This window comes from Mirounga leonina, unplaced genomic scaffold (assembly GCF_011800145.1).
Source record: "Mirounga leonina isolate KUSES-001 unplaced genomic scaffold, KU_Mleo_1.0 Mir_224, whole genome shotgun sequence".
Taxonomy (NCBI): Eukaryota; Metazoa; Chordata; class Mammalia; order Carnivora; family Phocidae; genus Mirounga; species Mirounga leonina.
Genome location: NW_023270615.1, coordinates 530,872 through 546,150, shown reverse-complemented (window position 1 = coordinate 546,150; position 15,279 = coordinate 530,872). Strand labels below are relative to the sequence as shown.

The window sequence follows — 15,279 nt, the reverse complement described above, 5'->3', positions numbered from 1 at the left end:
TCCTCCAGGGACCTTGCCCAAGCTCTTCTCTCTGCCTGGGATTCTTCTCTCCTTGTTTCATCCACAGAACTCTTGCACATCCTTCATGTCCCAATTGTTGGGTCAGCCTCCACAGGGAATCTTCCTTCAGCCCTAAGATTCCATTAGGTATTTCCCCAATAAGTGATTGCGTAGGGTGCCTGGGTGGCTCGGTCATTAAGCGTCTGCCTTCGTCTCAGGTCATGATCCTGGGGTCCTGGGATCGAGCCCCACATCGGGCTCCCTGCTTGGTGGGAAGCCTGCTTCTCCCTCTCCCACTCCCCCTGCTTGTCTTCCCTCTCTCGCTGTGTCTCTCTCTGTCAAATAAATAAAATCTTAAAAAAAAAAAAAAAAAAGGTAAGTGATTGCATAGCATCCTGTAATTTTCTTCATGGAAATTATCCTCCAGTTGTGATATTACCGAGGCTCGTGAGTGTTATTCATTCACCGAGTGTCTTGTTCATGACTCTAGTCTCAGTGCCCGCCACAGTTGCCTGGCGCACAGTAGGTTCTTAATAAATAATTGAATGAATGAATAAGAAAACAAAGCCTTTCCTGATGCTCCAGGAAGTACGCTGGGCATTCCTTCCTATAACCTCCCTTAGTATTATTTTATGTCCTGCTTTCCTGTATAGTGTAAGATGCTCTATGTCTGGGTGTTCTTTGAGGAGTAGTGGGGCCATTATTCCAAGTGCTTACTTTTTCTTGTCACATGTCAGGAACATTAATGTTGTTCATTATAAAAATCCTATTTCATTTTACACCGCTGCCTTTACCCACTTACCTCTTTACTTACCCTTATCAATAAGGGAGGTAAGGGAGGGGGTGGGTATTAAAAAAAATTCTAAGTTGTAGCAGTTTTTTCTTGTTTTTATTGGAAGTACTACATCTGTTGCCATGCCCTAAAGTATTGGCATGGCAGGTATGGTCATTGTCATCTCTTCCCCAAAACATACATTAAATACCTGTTATACATGTATTAGTGGTTTGTTAAGGTCTGTTTCTCAGCAGGCTTTGTTGGACTTACGACTTCTATTGTTTCAGTCTCTTTCTTATTGAAAAAAATTATTAAGACTCTTCCTGAAAAATGCAAAAAATAATTTTATGAAAGTTAAGTAGGAAAGTGATTTAATGTATAGAGTTTCATTTTAGTGCCTCCATCCATGCTTGTATTCCTTAAATCACAATATTTGAGATATAACTTAGACATTATAAAATCCATTTGTTTTAAGTGTGTAATTTAGTGATTTTTAGTAAATTTACAGAGTTGTACAACCATAATCACATTATAGGTTTTTTTTTTTTTTTAAGGATTTCTTTTTTAAAATTATAAATCACAGTATTTTAAAGAATAAATTATTGGGCTTCCCCCCCTTCCAAGTCCCGGTTAGGGGCCCCCTCTCTCACCTTAGGCTTATTGATACATTCTTAGTAGCATTTTATTTGGTGGTGCTGGTAGAAAAAGTTCAATCCGGAGCCCCTATGTGAGGGAGCAGCTTGAGCACTAAGAGGCCATAGGACTGTTGCTTTCTGCAGATTGACTGGGGCTAGAGTGGCTGTCACCACTTGTGGTGAGGTGGCAGAGGGGAGAAGCAGGAAGTGGGAGAGGAAATGAGATGCAGGGTGGAATGGGAGGAGAGGAACAGATGGGGAAGGGGAAGAAAAGGGGAAGAGATGGCAGACGTAATGGGAAAACCATCAGGGTTCTGAGGAGATGTGAAAAACTTGCTGTGTTTTCTGAGTCAGAGAGCTTATTTCTTAAAATTAAAAATGGAAAAAAAATTCTACCTTTGGGTCAGTTTATGAGGTTTTGGGGCTTCTTCATCGAGTGTTCACTTTTTTTCTTTAGTGATCGTTTGCCCCTCCTTTCCTGAGGTGCGCTTCTTACAGTGTTACTAACATGGCTGAGTGAGCAGTGGCAGGGTGTTTCTGGTGCTTTCAGAGCACACTGGGAGGAGGCATTCTTTGCCTTAGGGAGCTTCTGTTCAAAAGGTCCTTAAGCCAGCAGATGATTCACAGTTGTAAGCAGAATTAGGGAAGTAAAATCCTGAACTCCAGGTAGAGTTCAGATGTGGTTATTAGCCCGTGGCCACTGCCATGAGAGGAAATGAAGGAGCTGAATCATGACTTCCATTGTCATTTTAGCTTTTTAGCAAGAGTTTCTATAGGAACATCAGATGTCAGTGTTCTGGTTCACTGCTGTGTTTCTGTTTTTCTCAGTAAACGCGCTTGATTTTAATGCTGAGCCAGAAAGATAACCCCACTGCCCTAAGGCGTCTTTGCCCCCGTCTTGGCAGTTGGAGTCCAGGTTATGAAGCAAGAGTTGAACAATCTTCATGGTAGAAAGGCCCCTAATAGCTGTATTTTCTGCATGTCTGTCTTACGGAACTGTTCTTTGAATGTGTAATATAAAGTAGAGGATATTACACTAATATGGAAATATTTCAGTAATATACAGAAATTGGACACAGTAAGAACTTAAAAAGGCTTTTGTTGAATGGATGCATGAGTGGAGTGAGTGACAGTTTGGATGGGTGTTTGTGTGGTCCTTTGGCTTTCAGTTTCTTGAAGTTTTGAGCAGCCGTTGTTGAATGTTGCAGAGTAAAAGGTGGAAAATCCATTACCATTTTCTATCCATGTACTCACTTTGAGTATTAGAAAAATCCCAGAGTCGTCCTACATGTTGTCTTTTTCTCTGTTGTCCGAGTACTGCCATTTTTCACTACTCTGACAATTAGATTGCTTTAAATCTAAACATGAACTCTGTGCTTGTAGGTTAACATACTGGTTAGGGTAGCTTCGAGGAAAAACTGCTGTTACTGGTCACTTTACTGAGCATGCGTCTCTGTTCCTCTACTAGTGTCTTTATAAATCTTTAGGACTTTTACTTTCTTCAAACAGAGAAGGAAATGAGTTATTTCACTTTGGGAAATATTTTATTAAAGAGTAAGAGAATGGGTGGAGATATCTAGAAAGACTTTTGGGGCACCTGGGTGGCTCAGTCCCTTAAGCTTCTGCCTTCAGCTCAGGTCAGGGTCTCATGGTCCTGATTAGGGTTAGGGTTAGCCCAGCCGGGAGTCCGCTTCTCCCTCTGCCCCTTCCCCCCCTGCTCGTGCACGTGCGCACACGCTCTCTCAAATAAAGTCTTAAAAAAAAAAAAAAGACTGGGTTTGTTTCTTAGGCCCTTGTTTTGAAACTCTTACAATTAAGAGAAAAATCAACGATATCTAGTTTAATGTTCAGAGTTTATTAAAAGCTCAAGATGCAGTGATCTGTTTGACATTTTTCTTTCCATTAGATTAATAGGCAAAAAATACACATTTCTATTAGGAAATCAAGGGTGAAAACACCACATGTGGGTAACTAAAGCAGTTTTCTTTTCCACACTCCACACGCCCCTTCTAACCCTACACAGCTGGGAGGTGGAAATATTGGTCACCCTAGTTGATCGCAGGAACTGGGTATTTTTGAGAGTTTGGAAATGTAATACGAGGTAGCTCAAGGGGAATTTCATATATATAATCGATGGCTTAGCTTTTTGTGTGTATTAAGCAATATGTTAGCTAAGCTTCGTATTCACTTCAAATCAGTGGAGAGAAAGTTAGTTATATTTCTCAACTAGGATCAGTCAAAAGATTCTTCCTAGCCACACAGAGGAGTGCCTGTCTCATAGAACAGTCTTTTTGGCTCTTCATTCATTAAACCTAGTTGAAAAAAGTCCAGAGGAGACAGACCTATTTTAGACCAAATTCGAGAATGTAGATACTAGAGTGTTCAAGTGTATTTAGTTGAGAATAATATGTATATTTGGGGGGGTACTTGTGGACATACAAGTGTATGTCCAGAAGTGGGTGAGTGCCCCCTTGCAGAGACTTCTGTGCTACTTCATTTTTTTAATATTACACAAATTACCAATACTCCGTTCTTGTTCATTCTTAGAACTGAATTCTGGATAGAGGGAGGGATTTTCCTATACTATCGGTCCTAGTTTTTCCAGAAGAAAAATAAATGAAACTTGTAGGTTTTAGTCTTCTGTTGCACGGAGAAGAAACACCTGAAGTCCTTAGACTTTACTGCTAGTGAAAGTTGTACATTTTTAATCTCTTTTAAATATGCAGCCCTTCATGACAGGAATTAAAACATGAACACTTTACACATTTTCAGAAGACAGTAAATGTTTAATTTTAAATGGCCTTCTAATGCTTACTGTAACAACTACCAGGAGAAATTTTAAAAATAAATACTTCCAGGAAATATTTTTCAGAATTTTTATGTAGATGGCAGAGAAAAGGGGGTACAAAGAAAGCAGGTGGGGGATGGGTTGTGTTGTCGTGTTTGTTAGTTTTAGTGGAAGATGCTGGGCCACAGCGCACCACTGACATCAAAGTAAAATTTAAGCTGCTTCTACCAGTTGTAGGGGAGCGTCCTTTGTGGGGGTACAGTTGGTTGCCCATTTACTTCTCTGGAGTAGAGACCCAAGTGTACCCTAGACATTTAGTCAGCCACCACCGGGGGCTTTTATTTGAAATATGGAGACCCCTAAATCCTGTTTTGCATGTAATTGAAGTTAGAGGACATGTTAGGAAAAGCTGTTCTTGACTGACTAGAAAGCAAATAATTGTATTCTGTTTCTGATCTTCATTTATAGCACCAGCAACAAGTGGTGCAGGCTGTGGAACGGGCCAAGCAGGTGACCATGGCCGAACTGAACGCCATCATTGGGGTACGTGGCCTTTCCATTTTAGCTCTGATCTTAGTGTGTGTCATCCGCTCGCTTGCTCTCTCTTTTTAAATTTTGTTCCATCAAAAGGGCAAAAGGCAATAGAGGACCACAAAGTGAAATTCAGCATTTTGCCTTCTGTCTCATGTGAAATTGGATGGCTTCCTCAGAAACTTTGGATCACATTCTCACCAATTCCAGTTGACATGTTCCCAGAAATTCTCTCCTAAGGGGATTAGACAGTTGTTTTTCATAATATTTCTTTCCTTTGCAATCAGCTCCCGTTGCTGGCCTAGGCCTGAAAAGAAAGATGGAGATTGCGCTGATGGTAAAATGACCTGATTTCTTTGATCTTTCCACAAATATAGAGTACCTTCATACTGTTTTTGGTGAAATGTACATTTTTGTTTGTATCTCCCAGCTACTCTTCCTCCTTTGTGATGAGTGTTCTTAAGGGCTAGTGTCCATTTGTAGTTGGAATACTAGATGAAAGATGTACCTTTTGGCAAAGTCAGTGACCCAATTAGGAAATTCTTCCTGGTGATGGTAGCGTTAATGTTGCATAGAAATCCTGCTGGAATTCATAGGTTTGTGCAATCACTCCAACTCTGCTTAGATTTTTGTTCTTCCAGATGAAGGTAACAAGTAATAAAATAAGGTGCTAAAACTTAAGGGATAATAAAGGTGAAAAATCTTAGCTGAAAAGAGCACAATATCACATCTCTATTTATGCAGCTGGTACAAGCAGTTCCTTAGATTATTCTAATGAAGACAATACAACTATACTTTCCTCTCTCTGCCCCCTCCCAAATACTTTCTTTTGTGTATAGATTATACACAAAAGTCTTTTCTCTTTTTTTCCCCTCAGTGTATCAAACACACTTTGAAATGCTAATTATTCCATTTACTTTCATTAAAATTCAAATTGCTGAGTGAAGATGCGGATAAGGGTCGCCTGATAATCAATCTGAAGTGAAGATATTGCTTCAATTATGCCTCTGTCTTTTAACAAAGGAAATCACAACTCTGGGATGACTGGCGGCGGTGGTGGAGTCCTAGTCTGATTGTGGCTTGTTTTTTAATGGGCTATTTTGAGCTCTGTTATGTGGCCCTCTGACCACAAGAAAACACTGGTAGTAAATTGGACGACATCATAAATGGGAAGGGGCAACCTTTATTTCCTCAGAAGTGCTCCCTTGGAAAGAAGGCGGAATCAGAACCAGCCGTGTAGACTCATCTGTCGTACACTTTCCACGCTCTGGGGATGAGGGAGAGATGAGAAATGAATACATTTCACAAGGAGTTTTTATTCCATAAAACTCCAGAAAATAGCAGCATGTTACATTTTTTAAAAGGTTGCAGAAGCTTTCATTGTAGAGTTAGGTGTTTATGCCTCTTCCAGCCATGTTTGCTTGAAGCACTCGTATTTGCGTTGGGATGTATTTTGGTTCCTGACCTCCCAAGGTCACCAGGGATGGAACCTGCATTTCTCACCCACGACACGACTGTCTGCTGTTGAAGGAGAGAATGTGTGCAGGAGGACTGAAAGGGGAGCGCGCTGGGTCATCTCTGGCTTCTTGGTGTTCATTGTTTGTGTGAACTGCTGAAACACAAGTAGCATCCTACCTTAGGACTGGTTGGCAGCCGCTTCTCCAGGAAACAGGAGGCTGTTTTGTTTCTTTTCCCAGTCTTACTAGTTACTGTCAGTACAGTGGAGAGATTAATCTAAATCAAAAACCCATTGTTTTATGTTGGATGTTGCTTCAAAGTAGGGAGGATCTAAAACTCAGAACAGGTTCCCTTCCCTTCACTCATCAAGCATATTTTTAATGCTGTTTCATATCTATTTCATTTTCCATACCTTGTTTTGAATGGGATGGCAGATTGCCTTTTCTCAGGGAAGGGATGATTTATTAGACTGTAGCCAAGTTACTGACAGCCATATTGTGTATATATGGATTTAATTATTAAAACAGAGCAAATTTAATTTTGTGACCTAAAAAACTAATTTGAAGAACTCACTCAGTAGAGCCGCATGCTATCAAAGTAGCACGTGCTGTTTGTGGATCTGGTGGGGATTCCAGATTATTGGTGTCTGAGCCGGAAATGGAGTGACAGTCACATAATCTGACTATTCTGAAAAATAGATTGCAGGGATAGGGAGCCACAAGCCAAGTGAGAAGGAAGAGCCCCATTACAAACTCACTTGATACATTCCTACTGCAGCTCTTCTCTGTGGTGTGTGGTCTTTGTCCCAGCCCCGGTGATGCCTTCTGTCCAGTAGTTTTCAGTTGTAACACTGTGGGATTTTCAGTGCACCAGCCCTTCTGTGTCCCCTTGAGCATGGCTATGTTGTGAGGTGGTGCCACTTTGACTTGCTGCCGAAAGTGATGAGGGGCCAATTTTAGATTTTTGTACTTGGTTTTGGGAATGTAGAGGGCCATGATTTTTTCCACTGAGGGAACGAAATTTTCCTCCCAAGAGGCAAAGACCCATCTAAAGCCCCCGCAGACAGACCTTCATTTGTTTATCACTACGTATGTATCTGTTTTATATGTATGCACACCATCCAGACAAGTGCAAATGTTCCCAGATTTAATGAAATCTGATGAAGCACCTTTTTAACTCTGCAATATTATTCTACCTTCATTGGTAAATGAGCCAAACCAGTGATCCATGCAGTTTAAATGCAAAATGCTGAAGTGAGCCTGAAACCTGGAGAGGCGGCTTGTTCTCTTGACAATAAGCTAGTTGTGTTTAATGGAATGAAACATAGTTATAATGATTTCTTTCACAGGTCATGTTCAGTTTAAAACTGTTGATAGATTGAAATAAGTTAAATATCATTTATGTTTTATTTATAAGGAAAAAACCTAGGAAGATTCCTGTGTCGTATTCTGCAGTCAATATTTTGTGTGTTGTTTTGAGTTGGTCATATCTCACATTTCCTTGAAGCTTTCCCGGAGTTCCCCGAAATGGGCTGAGGGAATGTTATGTATCTAGTCTGATCTTGTTATGTGTCCTACCAGCCACTGTGTTTTTAAATTAGAATCTCTGCGAGATCACACTGTTGGAACAGCACAGAAATTGTAGTTTTAAATCCGTAATATGATCTAATTAGAAATGATGTTTTCATTTCCTGTATTATTAAATTGAGTCATCTGACTATCTTAAAATGCTTTTTAAATCCATTACACTATATAATCAGCACATGCTGTGTGAATGTGGTTATGCTTAATAAAGGAGACTGGCTTGGAACCTCATAAGAATTTCACTAAAGAAGCCACCATTAGGAAAAAAAGTTTTGTTAGTACGAACATTGGAAAAGAAAATGTCTGGCTTGTAAAAATAGAAAGTGGGGTTCCTTTGGATTTCCCTCCACCCTCCCTTTTTTTTTTTTTTTTTTTTTCCCACCCCCCCCTCCCTTTTAACCTAACTCTTTGAAGGGGAAAAAAAAAAGGTAGAAATATGCATTAAAAAAAAAAAAAACCCTTAAAAATTCCTTAAGAACAGGTATGCCATGGTGCTTGTAGGAAAATGCAGTTTAGCACAAGAAATGCTGAGCCTCAGTTTTTAGCAGTGACATTTTAATGATAGGAAGTCTGCAAAATTATTTGCCGTCGATTGTGGAGGCAATAAGAAGCCTTGGTGGTTTTTCACACTCTCCGTGTTAAGTGCTTTCGGAATGACAGCGTAAACTGTGTGAGGGAACCCCAAGGAAGCAAGACTGATTAAAGTGTTCATGCTTGAACGGTGCTGATGGAATAGCTCATTTGGACTTTCTCTACCTCCTGCAGCTCAAGCTGAAATATTAAAATTCAGGGATTTAAATCTCTCTCCTCTCAGCTCAGGGAAAAAACACTACATTTTAATAGGTTTTAAACCCATAATTCATTGGTTTGGAGCAGCAGCACTATTAAATCTGCTTAAATATTACTTGATTTACTAAGGAAATGATTTAAATGGCTTTGCCTTTACCGTCCTAGGTGTTGGAGTTAGTTCAAAAAGAGGAAGACAGTACCTTCAGGGGTTTTTTCCTTCCTCTTAGCATTTTGTGTTATTGTCCTTGTCATATGATTGGACCTTAAATTACACACACACACACACACACACACACTCCAGATTGGCATTTTGGCAGAGGGTCTTGCAGTCTGACAGTTTGAAAAGGTATGTCCCTCTTTTTCCATTTTAGATTTCAGAATTGCCATTTTAAGTTCCAGAAGCATTTAGAGACGCCAGTTGGGTAATTTTTCTTGTTGTATTTTTAAACTAATCAGTCATTAGGCAAAAAACTGGAAGATACAAACATGTAGGTATTTATAAAAATGTGTGTGTGTGTCTCTCTGTGTTCCTGCCTGTTCCGTCACAGCTTCCAGTAACATAATATTCGAAATACAATTAAAAATACTTCACTTTCTCAACTAAAGGAAAAAGATATTAAGTATCCAAGAGCCACGTTTTCATCCCACCTCTGTATGGGCTAATAAAGGGCTTGCTAGAGGTATTGTTAATTTTGCAGTAGTTGTGCCATTGTCTTTGGGGCACAGATAACCCCACGGTGCTGAAGCAGTGGTGTCCCTCCTGGGCTACCACATTCTCGCAATATCCTCATTTCCCTCGTCCGCTTTTCTCTCTGGCCATTGCCAATACATCTACAGTGTTTCCCCAGGCTTGACAGCACCTCCCCTCAGCCACACTGTGAAGCTCTTGCATTTCCAAGTGCTCTTGGTGGGGAATCCACTCTTCACTTACGCCTGAGCAGTATGAAAGGCTGAGGTATTTACACCTACCCCCATGGGGTCATCCTGGACACACAGGCAAACAGTGAAATGACCCCCCTCCTGCCCCATTGGTGGGCAATTTTGAGGTGCTTTCTTCGTTGCTCCACAAAGGGTCCCAGCAGGACCTAGTTTCACCTGGCTGCCCATGGTAGTCATCAACTCAGGGTTACATCCTTGTTTTGAATTTCCGTTCTTCCCTAGGTCCCACTCCTGTCCTGGGATCATTTCTTAAAATTACCTGCAGCCAAAGCCCTGTCTCTCTACTTTTGGAAGAAGTAGGAAACTCAGGATTTTACTTCATTGGCCCGAAGCTATAGCTAGGCACTTGTACTCAGATGCTTTAATCGTGCTTTGTTTTCGGACATGAGTTCTGTGCATAAAACATTTTTTCTTTAACAGCTCCGCTTTTACATTATTTTTTAAATAAATACTTTCCCATAAATTTGTAGGTCAGCGTCCCTTTCTTTTTCTTCTCCCAGCTGATGACTGTTGGTATTTTCTAAATGTATATAATAGGGAATGAACTTAAAAACAAGCTGTGAAATAGATTGGTGTTTCATCAGAGATTGTTACTCCACCTTTGTGACTGTCTTTACCAGACAGTGTGCCCGGACCTTAAAGGCTTTATGAGATATGCTGGCCATGGTTGCGTGATGGACACAGCTTGCTGGGACAAGGGCTGGGGAGGGGGGCGGGGAGGAAGGAGGCTGGTTTTCTGTAGTTGTAGGACTTTGCTCACCTGCTCTCACAAGTATGATCAACCCGTGATTGCACATAAGCCAAAGCAGTTTTATATGCTAAGTCTACACATTCTTCTATATGTTGGTATGTCCTGCCCCTCACCCTTTTATTGTTTTGTTTTTAACTGATTCATTTATTGTGGATCAGGGGGCTACATTATTGAATGATGCAGTCATAATCTAATCTGTGCTACAATTTGATGAGGCTCTAAGAGCAGTAATTTCCCTTCTCTCATAGCAAAGACTCTCATATATTTAAGTAATTTTTTTTAGCTCTGTCTCCACTTCAGAACTCCCTAAGAAACCTGGGTAAAGAACAGGATTTCTAATTTGTATTTATGGTGTATACTCTGTTAATTTCTGTTATATAGCTTTCCTAGAAGAAATTTCTAGAAGCTAGTCGGTTTTTCCCTCCCTTCCTCCCTCCCTCTCTCTCTCTTTCTTTCGTTGTTGGCAACCTGAAGTGCTGTTCTTTTTCTTTCTGTTGAGGAAGGAGCCCTTCTCTCCCTCCTTCCTGCTAATACTAATAAGTGTATTTCCATAGCTCACAAAGTGTGACAAGAGTTGCAGAATGTGTCTGGGTGGGTGTATCTTAGTAAAAGGCCTGTGGGCTTTGCGCTTCCACTACTAAGGAGAAGGTAGAGTGTCCCAGATCTGTAATCTGCACTTCATTCACACCAGAGCACAGCAGGCTGAGCCTGTGTAGGGGTCCAGGGGTCTGGGTGGAAGAGTTAACACACAAAAGCAGGTTTCACTCAGGGCAGCTTGCAGGCTTACACTTTGTTACCCCTTTTGGTTGGTTAGTGGTTTGTTTTGTTTTTCTTTTTCGCATCCCTTTTTCTGATTCTCTTACTGACGTCTTGCCCTTAGTGTCCCTATTAGCAGCAGCAGCTCCCAGGTAGCCAGACCTCTTGCCTTGTGTCTTCCGAAGCTGGGAGGGCAGGAAGAGGCAGACTCACCCAAACAGCAGCTCCAGGGTTTAAGGACTTAGGCTAAAAGGACTGTTGGTGTGTGTCCTCCTCAAAGTTCCCTAGGAAATCAGTTTGGGAATCTTTTACCTAAAAATGCATTTGTGATCATAAGTGTTTTCCTAAGGTCCTTTGTGAAAAGGTTAGAACCTTTTATCAAATGGTTAAAAATAATGATTACATCTACTCCTTCATTCATTAAGCAAATATTTGAATACCTTCACCAAGTCATATCAGAGGGGCACATTTTATGTTCTCTTTGAATGATATTTTTAAACATTTTCTTAAGTGTATTCTGAAATGATCCTCAAATTACATTTGAATCATCTTTAAGGTTTTGGTAGTTGTACGCTTTCTGGTTTTGCATTTTACTACACATAATCAACTTTTAATTTACACATTTTAATTTCAGTAAAACTTTAGTTTCCAAGGACAACAGAATAAAGAGAGACAGTAGAAACCATAATAAAAATGAGGCATACATTTATGAATTTATATTTTTTATATTTGGAATTAGGAATTTAGCAGTACACATTCATTATTGATATTCTGTATATTTCAAAAAGATTTATTGAAGTATAATTTATATAAAGTGAAGTTGACCCTTTCTAGCATAACAGTCCTGTGAGTTTTGACAGCCGAATACAGGCATGTAAACTACCACCACTATGGGGATACAGGATATTTCTCTCGTCCCGCCTCCCCAGATTCCCTTGTTCTGTGTAGTCAGTTCTTTTCCCTCTTGCAGCCCCTGGCACCTGCCCATGAAGTTTTTTCTCCCAAAGTGAGCCTTTTTGAGAATGTCCTATAAGTGGAATTATACATTATATAGCCTTTTGAGTTTTCATCTTTATTTAGAGTAATGCATTTGAGATTTGTCTGTGCCTGCCTGTATCCCTAGTTCCTTTGTATGGCTGAACGATATTCTATTGTAGGGTACACTAGCGTGTTTACTCCTTGAAGGACAGTTGGGTTAGCTGTAGCTTTTTGTGATTGTGAACAAAGTCCCAGTAAATTTTAACATACAGATTTGTGTAAGTTTTTGTAAGTGAATATAAGATTTCCTTTCTTCTGGGTAATTACCTGGAAGTGGGATAGCTGAGTTACGTGCTTATTAGTGTATTTTGGAGGTAACTGACCTACTATTTTCCAGAGTGGCCATATAGTTTTGCACTCTCGCTAATAGGCTCTGTGAGACAACGTTTGCTCCACATCTTCAGCAGTACGCGATATTGTAGGCTTTTCAAGTTGTCAGCCATTTCTGATAGGTGGACGGTGGTACTCGTGCGTTTCTTCATTTCCATAACAGCTGATGACGTGTTGAGTGCCTGTGTACTTACTTGCCGTCCCTCTGTCTTCTTCGGGAAGTTTCTGCTCATTATCTTTGCCTCCCTTTTTCCTAGAGTCAGTTATTTTTTTATTATGAAGTTCTGAGAGTTTAAAGCAAAACAATACTCTGGGTGTAAGTCCTTTGTATATTTTGCAAATATTTTCTCCCAATCTGTAATCGTCCTTTAATTTGTTTTAACAGTATCTTTTGAAGAGCAGAAATTTTTAACGCTGCGAAGTCGGATTTATGAACTTTTTTTCTTCATGAGTCTTAACTTTCGCTGTTGTCTTTTGATAATCTTTGTCTCACCCAAGACCACAAAGATGTGCTTCTGGCTTTTCTTCTAGAAGTTATATGTTTAGGCCTGTGATCTAGTTTGAGTTAACTTTGTTTATGGTATGAGATAAAGGTCCAGTTTCTTTCTTTCTCTCTTTCTTTCTTCAGACGGACCTTGGATTCGATGGTTCCAGCACATTTGTTAAAATAACTCTTTTCTCCATTGAATTGTCTTTGTACCATTGTTGAAGATCTAATGACTATATGTATGTGGGTCCTCTTCTGAACTCTCTTCTGCTCCATTAAACTGGGTGTCTGTTCTTTTGCCAGTGACACACTGTCTCAATATCTGTAGCTTTCATTATCGATATTCCCCATTCCGTTCTGTGCTTATTCTTTGCTGTTCTTGCTTGCCCTCTTTCCAGTACCCCTCAGAACTTGGGTCTTCATTGTCCATGTCCTAGAGACTGGCTGATGGAAGAAGGGAGGAAAGAATCCAAGCTCAATAAAAAAACTTCTCTCCTATCAAAAATGGTATCTATTCTGCCTCCAGACTCTTCTGTCAAGGGTTACTATACTTGCTGTCTTCCCTCCTCTGGTCTCCAGCCTCCTCATAGGGCTTCTTATTTATGCATTTGTCTCTCTCTGCTTTATCCTACCTGCAGCAGCCAGACTGATCTTCTGGAATACAACTTAGATCCTATTGCTCCCCTGCTTAAAACCAGTCTCTGAGGGCTGCCAGTTTTGCTTAGAATGAAGTCTATATATCTTACTGTGGCCTACAAATTTCTTTGTGAGCTGACTCTTTGCCCACCTCTCTGATGTCACATACCACTCATTCTCTTCATTTGACTGTATTTCACCCACATTCCCACATTGGCCTCTTTCCTCTGTCCCTGGGTCACCCCAGGCTGCTTCTTGACTGAGGGTTTGTGCATCAGCACTTTTGAAGGCCTGCCCTCCATGTCCTGACATGGTCTTCCTAGTGCTCCTTAAAGTCCCAGCTCATGTATCTCCCAAGAAAGGACTTCCCTGATCAGCAGGCTTTAGTAGCTCTTTTACCCAGTTCATTCTCTGCCTTATTAGCCTGTTCTGTTTTTCTCATAGCATTTACCATTTATTTGTTCATGAATGCATCACACTCCCTTCACTAGCAAGTGAAATCTTGTTCACTTTTCCTGCCGTGGTGCCTAGAACAATGTGTAGCTCATCGGGTTCAAAAAATATTTGTATAGTAAGTACTCAGTAACTATTTGTTCAATAAACATGCAGTAATTTATTATGTTTAATAAATATCTGTTTAATAAATATTTGTTAAATACTCTATTTTGAGCTATTTTTGCATCCTCTCCCTCCCCTCCCCCCATGCACACAATTTTGAGAGGAAGTCTGGACTGGTAGAAAATCCACCAGTGTCACTTACAGTATGATCTTAGGAATTTCATCTAACAGTTTTCTCACCTGTAGGCTGCATGGCTGGAGCAGATAACCACCAAAGTATTCTCACTTTTCTAACATTGTATGCACTGTATGGTTTCTAAGCCTCTTTATTTTGGTAACTATGGGGGTTTTTTTATTTTAAAACTAGAGACTTTTTTTGAGACACTTTTGTGTCACAGTTATTTCTCTTGATTTACATCCCTAGGCTTAGATTCTTTTCCCTAAACAGGTAAGTAAAAATAGTAAATGTTTAGGATTTGTTTTGTGTCAGTACTGTGTTTAATCTTCACATCAACCCCATGTGGAAGATAGTATTACCTTCCCAACTTCATAAAAAGTGAAACCAAAGCTCCGAAGGGGTAAGTAGTTTTCTAAAGGCCACACAGGGAGGAAGTGGCAGAACAGGGTTTACACTTAGACCAACTTCAGAGCTCACACATTTAACCATTCTGTTACACTTGTCCCTTATTTGTTCCCTCGACTCTGTGTTCTTCTTTCTTTTATACTAGGATCAATAGTCTCTTTATCCCAAGATCCACTGTAGGATTGTCCAGTGTTTAGTGCCCAGAGCTCAGTGAAGGAAATGGAAATTGGGTGTGCCTGATGCACATACTAATTGGTTAGCCCAAGTTGTCTGAAGCATATTAGTTGAACAGATCATCTGGCTACTCCTGACTCATACTATGTTTCTGTCTGTTGTAACTTACTCTCATATGTAAGAATCACAATTTGTTATAAACACCACTTTTAAACCTAGGTCCTTGGTATTTAAACCTGGGTCCTTGGATCTTCTTGGATTTCATGCTTGGGTATTAGGCTGTCCATTAGCTCCCTGAAATGTTGACAAAATTATGGGTGGGTGAAAGAGATACGTGCATTTTCTAGAGAAGAAATTTTGGACTTAGTTTCACAAAAGGTCCCATGACACAAAAATGTTTGAGCCTGTGTTTTATGGCAGAAGAACTGTGCCGGGTCCTGATGGGAAATAGTAAAATTCCTGGTGGGA

The 15,279-nt window shown here is 40.2% G+C and overlaps 1 protein-coding gene across 6 annotated transcripts in view; it reads left to right on the top strand.

Moving 5' to 3' along the window:
- Positions 1-15,279, top strand: part of TLE4 (TLE family member 4, transcriptional corepressor) — a 142,196-nt gene that overhangs the window by 43,668 nt on the left and 83,249 nt on the right. For 4 of the 6 annotated variants that reach the window (XM_035028997.1, XM_035028998.1, XM_035029000.1 and 1 more), the window contains exon 6: positions 4,667-4,741. The exons of the other annotated variants lie outside the window; for them this stretch is intronic. In XM_035028997.1, the coding sequence (XP_034884888.1) occupies positions 4,667-4,741 (75 nt within the window). The remainder of the gene's footprint in view (positions 1-4,666; positions 4,742-15,279) is intronic. 6 annotated transcript variants of the gene reach the window in all.